The 12,290-nt window shown below is 43.4% G+C and overlaps 1 protein-coding gene across 1 annotated transcript in view; it reads right to left on the reverse strand.

The window, feature by feature from the left end:
* GALNT10 (polypeptide N-acetylgalactosaminyltransferase 10) overlaps positions 1–12,290 on the reverse strand; it is a 184,692-nt gene that overhangs the window by 43,689 nt on the left and 128,713 nt on the right. The window contains exons 5-6 of the mRNA XM_075344314.1: positions 1,019–1,204; positions 479–662 (exon numbers count right to left, since the gene is read on the reverse strand). Of these exons, the coding sequence (XP_075200429.1) occupies positions 479–662; positions 1,019–1,204 (370 nt within the window). The remainder of the gene's footprint in view (positions 1–478; positions 663–1,018; positions 1,205–12,290) is intronic.

A 12,290-nucleotide genomic window follows, 5' to 3' on the forward strand; every position in this document is an offset into this window, starting at 1 on the left:
ATTGTTAAGATTCAGAACTGCTAGCTGGTTTGAGCAGTTGAACTAAAAGCAGAGATTTCACATAGTGCGCTCCAAAAAACAACAAATGTGACTATCTCCGCAAAGGAGCGACGCAGCACAAAACGGAAAAGAGCTTCAGAATCAGGGGAACTGGAGGATTTTTACAAATTATTTATCTCAATTTTTTTAAGCAAATAAGTCCTCTTTAATTTTAGACAGAAATTGTTTGTGAAGGTAAACTTTCACTGAAAGTAGATTTCCACACCAGGGCAAACTTCTGAAAAGTAGTGCAACGTCCCCTTTAATTTTAGGCAGAAATTGGTTGTGAAGGTAACCTTTCATTGAAACACCAGGAAAAGCTTTTGCTAAGCAGTGCAGCATGGTGGTGTGTACTATACACACTGTTAAGATTCGGTACTGATAGCTGGTTTGAGCAGCTGTTATATGACTTCAAGTATGCGAAAATTATGAGACTCACTCGAAAGGGTCGCTGGGATCGGATTTCTGTAGTTCTGAAGGAATGGGGATGCGTTTGTAAAACATCTCCCAGTCGAAGGCCCCCCGCATGGCGTCTCCGGCTTGCGTTTCATATCCAAAGTTGTCGTGGTCGATGACATCAATCATCGGGCACACGATCGTCTTGCGGTTCTGGGCTATACGATCTGCGGGGAAGAGACAGAATTTCAATTTACACAAATCTAAAACTTAGTTGGAAGCGGCTGTGGATGAGCTGTAATTACAGCGAACTGTGGAAACACGGAACGAGCTGTTTGTACATAATCTCCCTTGTAGTAAGAGATTTAGGTCAGACACGCCGCCAAAACTAGAAAAGAAGAGACAAATGCCAGTCCTCCGGAGGATGGTTGCTATGAGGATGCACAGGAGGGAAAACACAAATAGGACTTTGTAGTAGGAAAAGTCGTGGATCTGAACGATGCTCTGTGCACAGTAATTGCACTGACTAATGATGTGCACGGAGGCGGTGGCGGGGGGGGAGCAGTATCGGCGGTGCGCCTACCCAGCAGCGGAGGAAGCCAGTTCACATTGGCCTCGCAGTGCGAGTCGAGGAAAGTGATGACGTCTCCGATGGCCGCCGAGGCTCCTAACATACGGGTGCGTATGAGACCTTCTCTCTTCTTGGTGCGGACGATCCTTACTTTAGGGAAATTCACCATGTAATCCTCCAGGCGTTTTTTCAGATGATCTAAAATGGGGAAGATACAGAAATATTCAGATTAGATATACGTCATCAAAAATCTCAAAGGGAAATCCAGTAATAATGACCCAACAATGAAGATGAAGATGACAATGGTGGCGTCTATACTCTAGGACCACCATTAACTTCCAAGACAGAAAGCTTCGAAAAGAGTGCTGAAACCCTTTAAGATCTCTCAGTAAGACCAACACTCCCCCAAATCACATATATGGACATGCAGGTATTGGAAAGCTAAATCCATTGACACCTTTATATATCTTGTAACTGTTGCTGCATTCCTGAATAGAATATTAAGTGTTTACATTCATATTCGTTAAGTGCTCTAGGCGTGACCGAGCACTTCCAAGGCGCCCGATTCCATGGTTGCTTCCTTGCCCAGCACCAGTCTCCATAGGTTGATTGATACCACATGGTCTATATATGAATGGATCATTCAATAGGAATACTGTCAGTAGTGTCTGATTTCTTTTAAAGGGAATCTCCCTCACAAACCACATATATGGACATGTAGGTCTTGGAAAGCTAAATCCACAGACAACTTGATATCTTCTATCTGTTTCTGCATTCCTGAGTAATTAGTGTTTTCATTCATATGGGGCGGCACGGTGGCTCAGTGGTTAGCACTGTATGGTGGCTCAGTGGTTAGCACTGCAGTCTTGCAGCGCTGGGGTCCTGGGTTTTAATCCTACCAAGGACAACATCTGAAAAGAGTTTGTATGTTCTCCTTGTGCTTGCGTGGGTTTCCTCCGGGTACTCCCGTTTCCTCCCACACTCCAAAGACATAGTGATAGGGAATTTAGATTGTGAGCCCCAATGGGGACAGTGTTCCTGATGTATGTAAAGCGCTGTGGAATATGTTAGCGCTATATGAAAATAAAGAAGGGAATTTTGTTTACTTACCGTAAATTCCTTTTCTTCTAGCTCCAATTGGGAGACCCAGACAATTGGGTGTATAGCTTATGCCTCCGGAGGCCACACAAAGTATTACACTAAAAGTGTAAAGCCCCTCCCCTTCAGCCTATACACCCCCCGTACTGCTACGGGCTCATCAGTTTTGGTGCAAAAGCCAGAAGGAGGAAAAAATTATAAACTGGTTTAAAGTAAATTCAATCCGAAGGAATATCGGAGAACTGAAACCATTTAACATGAACAACATGTGTTATACAAAAACAGGGGCGGGTGCTGGGTCTCCCAATTGGAGCTAGAAGAAAAGGAATTTACGGTAAGTAAACAAAATTCCCTTCTTCTTTGTCGCTCCTTATTGGAAGACCCAGACAATTGGGACGTCCAAAAGCAGTCCCTGGGTGGGTAAATAATACCTCATAATAGAGCCGTAACGGCTCCGTCCTACAGGTGGGCAACTGCCGCCTGAAGGACTCGCCTACCTAGGCTGGCATCTGCCGAAGCATAGGTATGCACCTGATAGTGCTTCGTGAAAGTGTGCAGGCTCGACCAGGTAGCTGCCTGACACACCTGCTGAGCCGTAGCCTGGTGTCGCAAGGCCCAGGACGCTCCCACGGCCCTGGTAGAATGGGCCTTCAGTCCTGAGGGAACCGGAAGCCCCGAGGAACGGTAAGCTTCGAGAATTGGTTCCTTGATCCACCGAGCCAGGGTTGACTTGGAAGCCTGTGACCCTTTACGCTGGCCAGCGACCAGGACAAAGAGTGCATCCGAGCAGCGCAGGGGCGCCGTACGAGAAATGTAGATCTTGGCGGACGTAGGTTTCCTAGCCTGTCTCATAGTGGCAATGACCTCTTGAGATAATCCTGAAGACGCTAGGATCCAGGACTCAATGGCCACACAGTCAGGTTGAGGGCCGCAGAATTCAGATGGAAAAACGGCCCTTGAGACAGCAAATCTGGTCGGTCTGGCAGTGCCCACGGTTGGCCGACCGTGAGATGCCACAGATCCGGGCCTCCTTCGCACAAAGCATAAAAACTGATGAGCCCGTAGCAGTAGGGGGGTGTATAGGCTGAAGGGGAGGGGCTTTACACTTTTAGTGTAATACTTTGTGTGGCCTCCGGAGGCATAAGCTATACACCCAATTGTCTGGGTCTCCCAATAAGGAGCGACAAAGAAGTTTATTTTTATATATATATATATATATATATATATAGATATATATATAGATATATATATACATATATATGTAGACACATACATATACATATATGTACACACATACATATATGTATATATATGTGTGTGTGTGTGTGTGTATGTGTGTATGTGTATGTGTGTATGTGTATGTGTATGTGTGTATGTGTATGTGTATGTGTATGTGTGTATGTGTGTATGTGTGTATGTATGTATGTATGTATGTATGTATGTATGTATGTATGTATGTATATATATATATATATATATATATATATATAATATGTGTGAAGTGCTCTGCGTGTGACCAAGAACTTCCTAGGCTGCTTCCTTGCCCAGCACCAGCCTTCATGGCTTAATTGATACCACACTGTATATATATGAATGGACTTCTGCTTAGGAATAGCATCAAATTTCTTTTAAAGGGAATCTCCCTCACAAACCACATATATGTGCACGCAGGTCTTTGAAAGCTGAATCTATCAACACCTTTATATCTTCTATATGTTGATGCATTCCTGCGTAATTAGAGTTTTCATTCATATGCGTTAAGTTAGGCCAAGAGTACTTTCAGAGCATCTGATTCCCGAGGGTACTTCTCTGCCCAGCACCAGCCTCCATAGCTTGATTGATACCACACGGTCTATATACGAAACGACCTCTGAGTAGGAATAGTGTCAGTAGTGTCAGATTTCTTTTGAAGGGAATCTCCCTCACAAACCAAAAATATGTGGATACAGCTCTTGGAAAGCTGAATCCATCGACACCTTTATATTCTGTATCTGTTGCTGCATTCCTGAGTAGTGTTTTCATTCATATGCGTTAATTGCTGCGGGCATGACCAAGCATTTCCAAAGTGTCTGACTCCAAGGTTGCTTCCTTGCCCAACACCAGCCTCCATAGCATGATTGATATCACAATGTCTATATATGAATGGGCCTCTGCTTAGGAATAGCAACAGATTTCTTTTAAAGGGAATCTCCCTCCCAAACCACATATATGTAAATGCAGGTCTTGGAAAGCTGAATCCATCGACACCATTATATCTTCTATCTGTTGCTGCATTCCTGAGTAATTCGTGTTTTCATTCATATGCATTATGTTCTCCATGCATGACAGAGCACTTCCCCGGGTGTCTGACTCCAGAGGTTGTCCAGAACCAGCCTCTTTAGCTTGATTGATAGCTGACTGTCTGATTTCCTTGCATGAACAGTGTGAAATCAATCAAGCCATGGAGACTAGTGCTGGTCAGAGAAGCCACCTTGGGAGTCAGAAGACGGTGAAGTCCTCTGTTCTGCCCAGAGTTCTTAAAGCATTTCAATGAAAACACTAATTACTCAGGAATGCAGCAATAGATAAAAGATATAAAAGGTATCAATGGATTTAGCTTTCCAAAACCACATGTAGTTTGGGAGGGGCAAGTGTTGACCTTACTGACAGATTCCCTTTAAAAAGAAATTTGACGGTTTGCCGAAGCAGAGGTCCATTCACATAAGCTATGGAGGCTAGTTCTGGGCAGAGAAGCAACCTCAGGAGTCAGACACCTGGGAAGTGCTCTGTCACGCCAGAGTTCTTAACACATATGAATGAAAACGCTATTCAGGAATGCAACAACAGATATAAGATATGAAGGTGTCGATGGATTTAGCTTTCAAAGACCATATGTGCTTTGGGAAGGGGAAGTTTTGACCTTTTAAAAAAAAAAAAAAAAATCTGATACGTTTCATAAGCAAAGGTCCATTTATATATAGACAGTGTGGTATTAATCAAGCTATGGAGGCTGGTGTTGGGCAGAAAAGCAATCTGGGGAGTCAGACACCCCGCAAGGACTCTGTCACGCCCAGAGTTCTTAACACATGATTGAAAATGCTAATTACTCAAGAATGCAGCAACAGATAGAAGATATAAAGGTGTCGATGGATTGAGCTTCCAAGACCTTCATGCACATATATGTGGTTTGGGAGGGAGACTCCCTTTAAAAGAAATCTGATGCTATTCTTAAGCAGAGGTCCATGCATATATAGACAGTGTGATATCAATCAAGCTCCGAAGTGCTCTGTCACACCTAGAGTTCTTAACACATGTGAATGAAAACGCTATTTACTCAGGAATGCAACAACAGATATAAGATATGAAGGTGTCGATGGATTTAGCTTTCCAAGACCATATATTCTTTGGGAGGGGGAAGTGTTGATCTTTTAAAAAAAAATGTGATACTTTTCATGAGAAAAGGTCCATTCAAATATAGACAGTGTGGTATTAATCAAGCTCCCAACACTGGTGCTGGGCAGAAAAGCAACCTTGGGAGTCAGAAGCCCAGGAAGTGCTCTGTCACACCCAGAGCACTTAACACATATGAATGAAAACACAAATTACTCAGGAATGTAGCCACAGATAGAAGATATAAAGGTGTCGATGGATTTAGCTTTCCAAGACCATATGTGCTTTGGGAGGGGGAAAAGTTGACCTTTTAAAAAAAATCTGATACTTTTCATAAGAAAAGGTCCATATATATATATATATATATATATATATATATATATATATATATATATATATATATATATATATATATATATATATATATATATATATATATATATATATATATATATATATATATATATATATATATATATATAGACAGTGTGGTATTAATCAAGCTATGGAGGCTGGAGCTGGGCAAAAAAGCAATCTTGGGAGTCAGACACACGGGAAGTGCTCTGTCACGCCCAGAGTTCTTAACACATGATTGAAAACGCTAATTACTCAATAATGCAGCAACAGATAGAAGATATAAAGGTATCGATGGATTGAGCTTCCAAGACCTTCATGCACATATATGTGATGCTGGGCAGAAAAGCAACCTCGGGAGTCAGAAGCCCAGGAAGTGCTCTGTCACACCCAGAGCTCTTAACACATATGAATTAAAACACTAATTACTTAGGAATGCAGCAACAGATAGAAGATATAAAGGTGTCGATTGATTTAGCTTTCCAACACCATGTGTGGTTTTGGAGGAGCAATTGTTGACCTTACTAACGGATTACCCTTATAACATATGTGATGCTTTTTGCTCACTGGACTCCTAAACACAGAATAAGACAGTCATCCTCTGCACTAAAGCAGTGCTGCAGCAGCTGGAGCTTCCGCTATTCTTTTTCAAACCTCCCGCCGCTATACCAGCTGGTGCTGCTCGTGGGATTTACGGCTGAGCAGTATCTCTGTAAATCACACCATTTCTCTTCTGCAAGGTTCCGTCATTATTTATAAAGGAATCTTTTGCCTCCGCGCGGCTCACTTACACGTCTCCCTGCAAAACAATGTTTTTTTCCTCTAGTGCTTTTAAAAGAAAAAAAAAAAAAAAGAATAAAAAAAGACAACTATTTTAATTTCCCCCCCCTTGCAGTCCTCCGGGGCACCGAGGCCGACATTAAAGCTTTACAGTTTTAATAATTTAGCAACTGTGTGTGGCTTTCAAGGAAAAGACACGGCAAGAGTGGTCTCGGCGGGGAGCGGAGAGATCAGATAGATGTATTTTGCCGAGGAATCTAACAGCTATAGCGTCAAAATGGAGCAAAATAATGAGGTGCGGGCGCATTAATGCCACGGCTTCTGGAAGGTAGCAGTAAAAAATGGTCTCAGATTTCCCCCCAGATAAGGTAAAGTTAGCCTGATCATTTTTAAAGGGACAGTTAGCTAATGCTTCATGTCACGGCTCTTTGTGGGGACAATGGGAACGGACCCCAAGGCTATGTGCATACCTTGCGTTTTTTAGTGCAGATTTCTCACAAAACCTGAAGGGAATCTGGATACCAGTCAATGAGAATCTTGAAGTCTCATGCACCTCAGGTGGGGTCACTGAGTTTAATGAAGTACCCTGAGGTCAGGTAACCTGTAGTCAAAGGTGGAGGAATGTGAGAACCTCCAGCTGTGACCACAAATCATCTGAGTGATGTCACCGCTGAGGTTCAATCTCTGCCTGAACTCCACAGTGGGCAGTCATGTTCTATGATCACGCGCTCTGACTTCAGTATGTAGCAGAGCTGGAATCATCGTGGGAATTCGTGTGGATTACGTCATACCTGCAGGGGTATTTTGGGGGTTAATAAAGTGGTAAAAGAGGGGTTTTTTGTATTTTATTTCAAATAAAGGATTTTTTCGGTGTTTGTGTTTATTTACTTTCACTTACAGATTAGTAATGGGGTGTCTCATAGACTCCTCCTATTACTAATCTAGGGCATAGTGGCAGCTGTGAGCTGCAACTAACCCCTTATTACCGCCATTGCCACCACATCAGCGCAATCAGCAAGAGCTGGATTAACTGCTGGACAGCTGCTGGCTGCTATTTTTAGGCTGGGGGCGGCCCAATAACTATGGGTCTCCCCAGCCTGAGAATACCAGCCCTCAGCTGTCGGGCATTACCCTATGCCAAATATTTTATTTATTTTTATACCACAATAGACGCACACAGCGTCTGTGATTGGAAGCAGTCAGCTGACAAGCTGCCACTCAGTGTGGCGGCGTGTTTCACTGCAACGAATCACAGATGCCGGTGGGCAGGGAAAGCAGTGTATATGCAATGAAGGTAACGAGCGTCTGGGAGGCAATGTAGAGTAAGTATAGCACGCTTGCTCCTATCAACCTATCCCTTCTACCACCATTTTTAATTGCCAGATTCTGGTCCCCATAGACTTATACGGGAACTGGCGTCTGGACAGATATCGAGGATGAATTCCGGGCCGGAATTGGATATTTTAAGAATCCGGTTAGGTCCACCACTCCCGATTATCTGCGAGTCCGCTCATCACTATCAGCAATCTCAAGATTTCAGCTCCTCAAAGTCTCAGGAGAGGAGATACCACATTTATGCCACGCTCCATTAATCGTCTATAGGAGGCTAACGCTGGCTGCTCCATAGAAATGAATGTAGCAGAGGCACTTGATAGCAAAATTCTCTCTTGGACCACAAAGGATCAGCAAGTTATGACCTTGGCCTTCAGCAACACAAAAATAGGAGTTTGGGGTGTACGGACCACAATCCCTGCTGCGGTGCGGATTACACTGTATGAAATACTAATCTAAAGGGATTATCTAAGCAGATGAGAAAGCGGAGGTAACGCTGCGGAAGATTTAACTGTAGTCTTCACATTTTATTTAACAAAAAAAAGGAAAAAAAAAGTCTAATTTGCGGGGGAAAAAAACTAATCTGCTGAAGAAAAAAAAAGGTCTAATCTGCGGAAAGAAAAAAATCTAATCTGCGGAAAGAACAAAAGTAATCTGCAGGAAAAAAAAAAAAGTCTAATCTGCAGAAAGAAAAAAGTCTAATCTGCGGAAAGAAAAAAGTCTAATCTGCAGAAAGAAAAAAGTCTAATCTGCAGAAAGAAAAAAGTAATCTGCAGGAAAAAAACAATCTAATCTGTGGAAAGGAAAAAAAAGTCTAATCTGCGGAAAAAAAAAAAGTCTAATCTGCAGGGGAAAAAAAGTCTAATCTGCGGAAAAAAAAATCTAATCTGTGGAAAGAAAAAAAAAGTCTAATCTGCAGGAAAAAAAAAAAGTCTAATCTGCAGAAAGAAAAAAGTCTAATCTGTGGAAAGAAAAAAGTCTAATCTGCAGAAAGAAAAAAGTCTAATCTGCAGAAAGAAAAAAGTAATCTGCAGGAAAAAAACAATCTAATCTGTGGAAAGAAAAAAAAAGTCTAATCTGCAGGAAAAAAAAAAAGTCTAATCTGCAGGAAAAAAAAAGTCTAATCTGCAGGAAAAAAAAAATTAATCTGTGGAAAGAAAAAATAAGTCTAATCTGCAGGAAAAAAAAAGTTTAATAGAATATTCATGCGGTGCATGTAATACTGTAGAGTATGCTTAAGATCTCCGGAAATCCCAAAATGAGAGGATTTCGGGAGGCTTTATTGCCTATAAGTGTGATGGACGAGGTGTTTATGGGCCCAACAGGTTGCAATTATCGCTTGTCCCATTAAGATTCTAATCAGCGATGAAGGGCAACGTGCAACCAAAGGGCACCGGCGTGGAGCGGATACTGTTCTACCGGCGCGCGATCTTTGGGGACGGAACAGACGGGAGGTTTGTGGAAAAATAAAGAGGCTCTCAGGGAGGCAATTAGGGTTCTGGCAGACAGAGCGCAGCTAAATAATTTACTCTGATTGCTAAGAAAAAAAGAAAAAAAAAAAGAACAGCTGTTCAAATTTAGCATGAAGATTCCTATATTGATGGAGCTGCCAAAGCGTATGAAATTATTTATCAGGGAGCGGGAAACAAATAAGCCTTCTGTTATCTTGATTGTCAGCACTACTGCGAGAGTAAGACCCCCCCGCTGGCAAATTCCGCAGCAAAATCATCCTCATATTATGTGAAAAGGGCTGCACTCTCGATCTGCGCGGTGCTTCATTTGTCGGAGCAGCAGTTTGTGTTCCAGAGCTGCACTTCCTTCTGTAAGGTGGGACATGCGCCATAGCCTAACTTGCTCTGCTCTTTGCCACTTTTCTTTGCCCCAATTACTTGAAGGGATGACGTGACGAATGATTTATTCCTGAAGTGATGACATGCTGTACATGAGCACGTGACCACTGCAGCCAATCACCGACCCCAGCGGTCGTTAAACACTGCGGTGAGGAGCTGGCCACGAATGAAAGATTATTAGATCAATGGATGTAGAGCGGAGTCCACAACTCTAGGGGAATCAGACTTTTTCCAGCATAGAGCGCTGTTGTGTTTTATTAGACACTAGCTGTACTACACGGCTTCGCCCGGGTTAATAGCTGCTGTTAACAAAATAGAATGTATTAACAAAAATGTATTCTGCACACAAACCACAAAACAAATAGATAGAAATGTAATTAGAATGGCTGTTTCCCCCTCTGTATATCTCTCTCTGTCTCTTTCCCCGTCTATCTCTGTCTCTTTCCCTGTTTGTCTATCTCTGTCTCTTTCCCTGTTTGTCTATCTCTGTCTCTTTCCCTGTTTGTCTATCTCTGTCTCTTTCCCTGTTTGTCTATCTCTGTCTCTTTCCCTGTTTGTCTATCTCTGTCTCTTTCCCTGTCTGTCTATCTCTGTCTCTTTCCCTGTCTGTCTATCTCTGTCTCTTTCCCTGTCTGTCTCTGACTGTCTCTTTCCCTGTCTGTCTCTGACTGTCTCTTTCCCTGTCTGTCTCTGACTGTCTCTTTCCCTGTCTGTCTCTGACTGTCTCTGACTGTCTCTTTCCCCGTCTATCTCTGTCACTTTCCCTGTTTGTCTATCTCTGTCTCTTTCCCTGTCTGTCTCTTTCCCTGTCTGTCTCTTTCCCTGTCTGTCTCTTTCCCTGTCTGTCTCTTTCCCTGTCTGTCTCTTTCCCTGTCTGTCTCTTTCCCTGTCTCTTTCCCTGTCTGTCTCTTTCCCTGTCTGTCTCTTTCCCTGTCTCTTTCCCTGTCTGTCTCTTTCCCTGTCTGTCTCTTTCCCTGTCTGTCTCTTTCCCTGTCTGTCTCTTTCCCTGTCTGTCTCTTTCCCTGTCTGTCTCTTTCCCTGTCTGTCTCTTTCCCTGTCTGTCTCTTTCCCTGTCTGTCTCTTTCCCTGTCTGTCTCTTTCCCTGTCTGTCTCTTTCCCTGTCTGTCTCTTTCCCTGTCTGTCTCTTTCCCTGTCTGTCTCTTTCCCTGTCTGTCTCTTTCCCTGTCTGTCTCTTTCCCTGTCTGTCTCTTTCCCTGTCTGTCTCTTTCCCTGTCTGTCTCTTTCCCTGTCTGTCTCTTTCCCTGTCTGTCTCTTTCCCTGTCTCTTTCCCTGTCTCTTTCCCTGTCTCTTTCCCTGTCTGTCTCTTTCCCTGTCTGTCTCTTTCCCTGTCTGTCTCTTTCCCTGTCTGTCTCTTTCCCTGTCTGTCTCTTTCCCTGTCTGTCTCTTTCCCTGTCTGTCTCTTTCCCTGTCTGTCTCTTTCCCTGTCTGTCTCTTTCCCTGTCTGTCTCTTTCCCTGTCTGTCTCTTTCCCTGTCTGTCTCTTTCCCTGTCTGTCTCTTTCCCTGTCTGTCTCTTTCCCTGTCTGTCTCTTTCCCTGTCTGTCTCTTTCCCTGTCTGTCTCTTTCCCTTTCTGTCTCTTTCCCTGTCTGTCTGTCTCTTTCCGTTTCTTTCCCTGTCTGTCTGTTTCTCTGTGTCTGTTTCTTACCCTGTCTGTGTCTGCCTCTTTCCCTGTCTGTGTCTGTCTCTTTCCCTGGCTGCATTGTGACACGCCAACATTCCATATAAGGGCGTGGCTGCGCATTCTTCTGAAGTTCTGGCTGCACTGTGGCTCCCAGCTCCATTCGCTTTAATGGAGGCAGGTTTTTTGGTGAATAACTGTAAAGTGCGGGGTTAAAATTTCCCCTCAAAACACAGCCTATGACGTTCTTGGGGTCCAGAAGTGTGTGTGTGTGCAAAATTTTGTGGCTGTAGCTGCGACGGTGCAGATGCCAATCCTGGACACACACACACGCATACAAACATTCAGCTTTATATATTAGATTTTCTTGCTTCTCAGTTTAAGGTATACAGCAGGCCAGGCATGAGATTGGTAATTAGAGTAAAGCAATCATTATATTACTCTCATTAGTGTCTCAATTAAGCCAATGTTCTCCCAGCCACTAGCCTCATTATGTAGATGGTGTTGGTAGACCCAGTGGAGCCATCATCACTGGGGGTCTTAAGGCCCAGTCACACACAACGACTTACCAGTGATCCCGACAACGATTCCACCTGATAAGGATCGCTGGTAAGTCTCTGGAGAGATGTCACACAGTCACACCTTACCAACGATGCAGTAACGATACAGGTCACAGTAGCGACCTGTATAACGATCTTGAAAGTCCCTGGGACCCTGTCACACAGCATCAAACACAGCGATGTGTCCTGCCCAGCAGGACATTGCCTTTGAAGAAAATGGCCTGGACCATTCGGCAACTACTAGCGATCTCACATCAGGGGCCTGATTGCTGGTAGGTGTCACACATAATGAGATCGCTAACT

Source organism: Anomaloglossus baeobatrachus, chromosome 4 (assembly GCF_048569485.1).
Source record: "Anomaloglossus baeobatrachus isolate aAnoBae1 chromosome 4, aAnoBae1.hap1, whole genome shotgun sequence".
NCBI lineage: Eukaryota > Metazoa > Chordata > Amphibia > Anura > Aromobatidae > Anomaloglossus > Anomaloglossus baeobatrachus.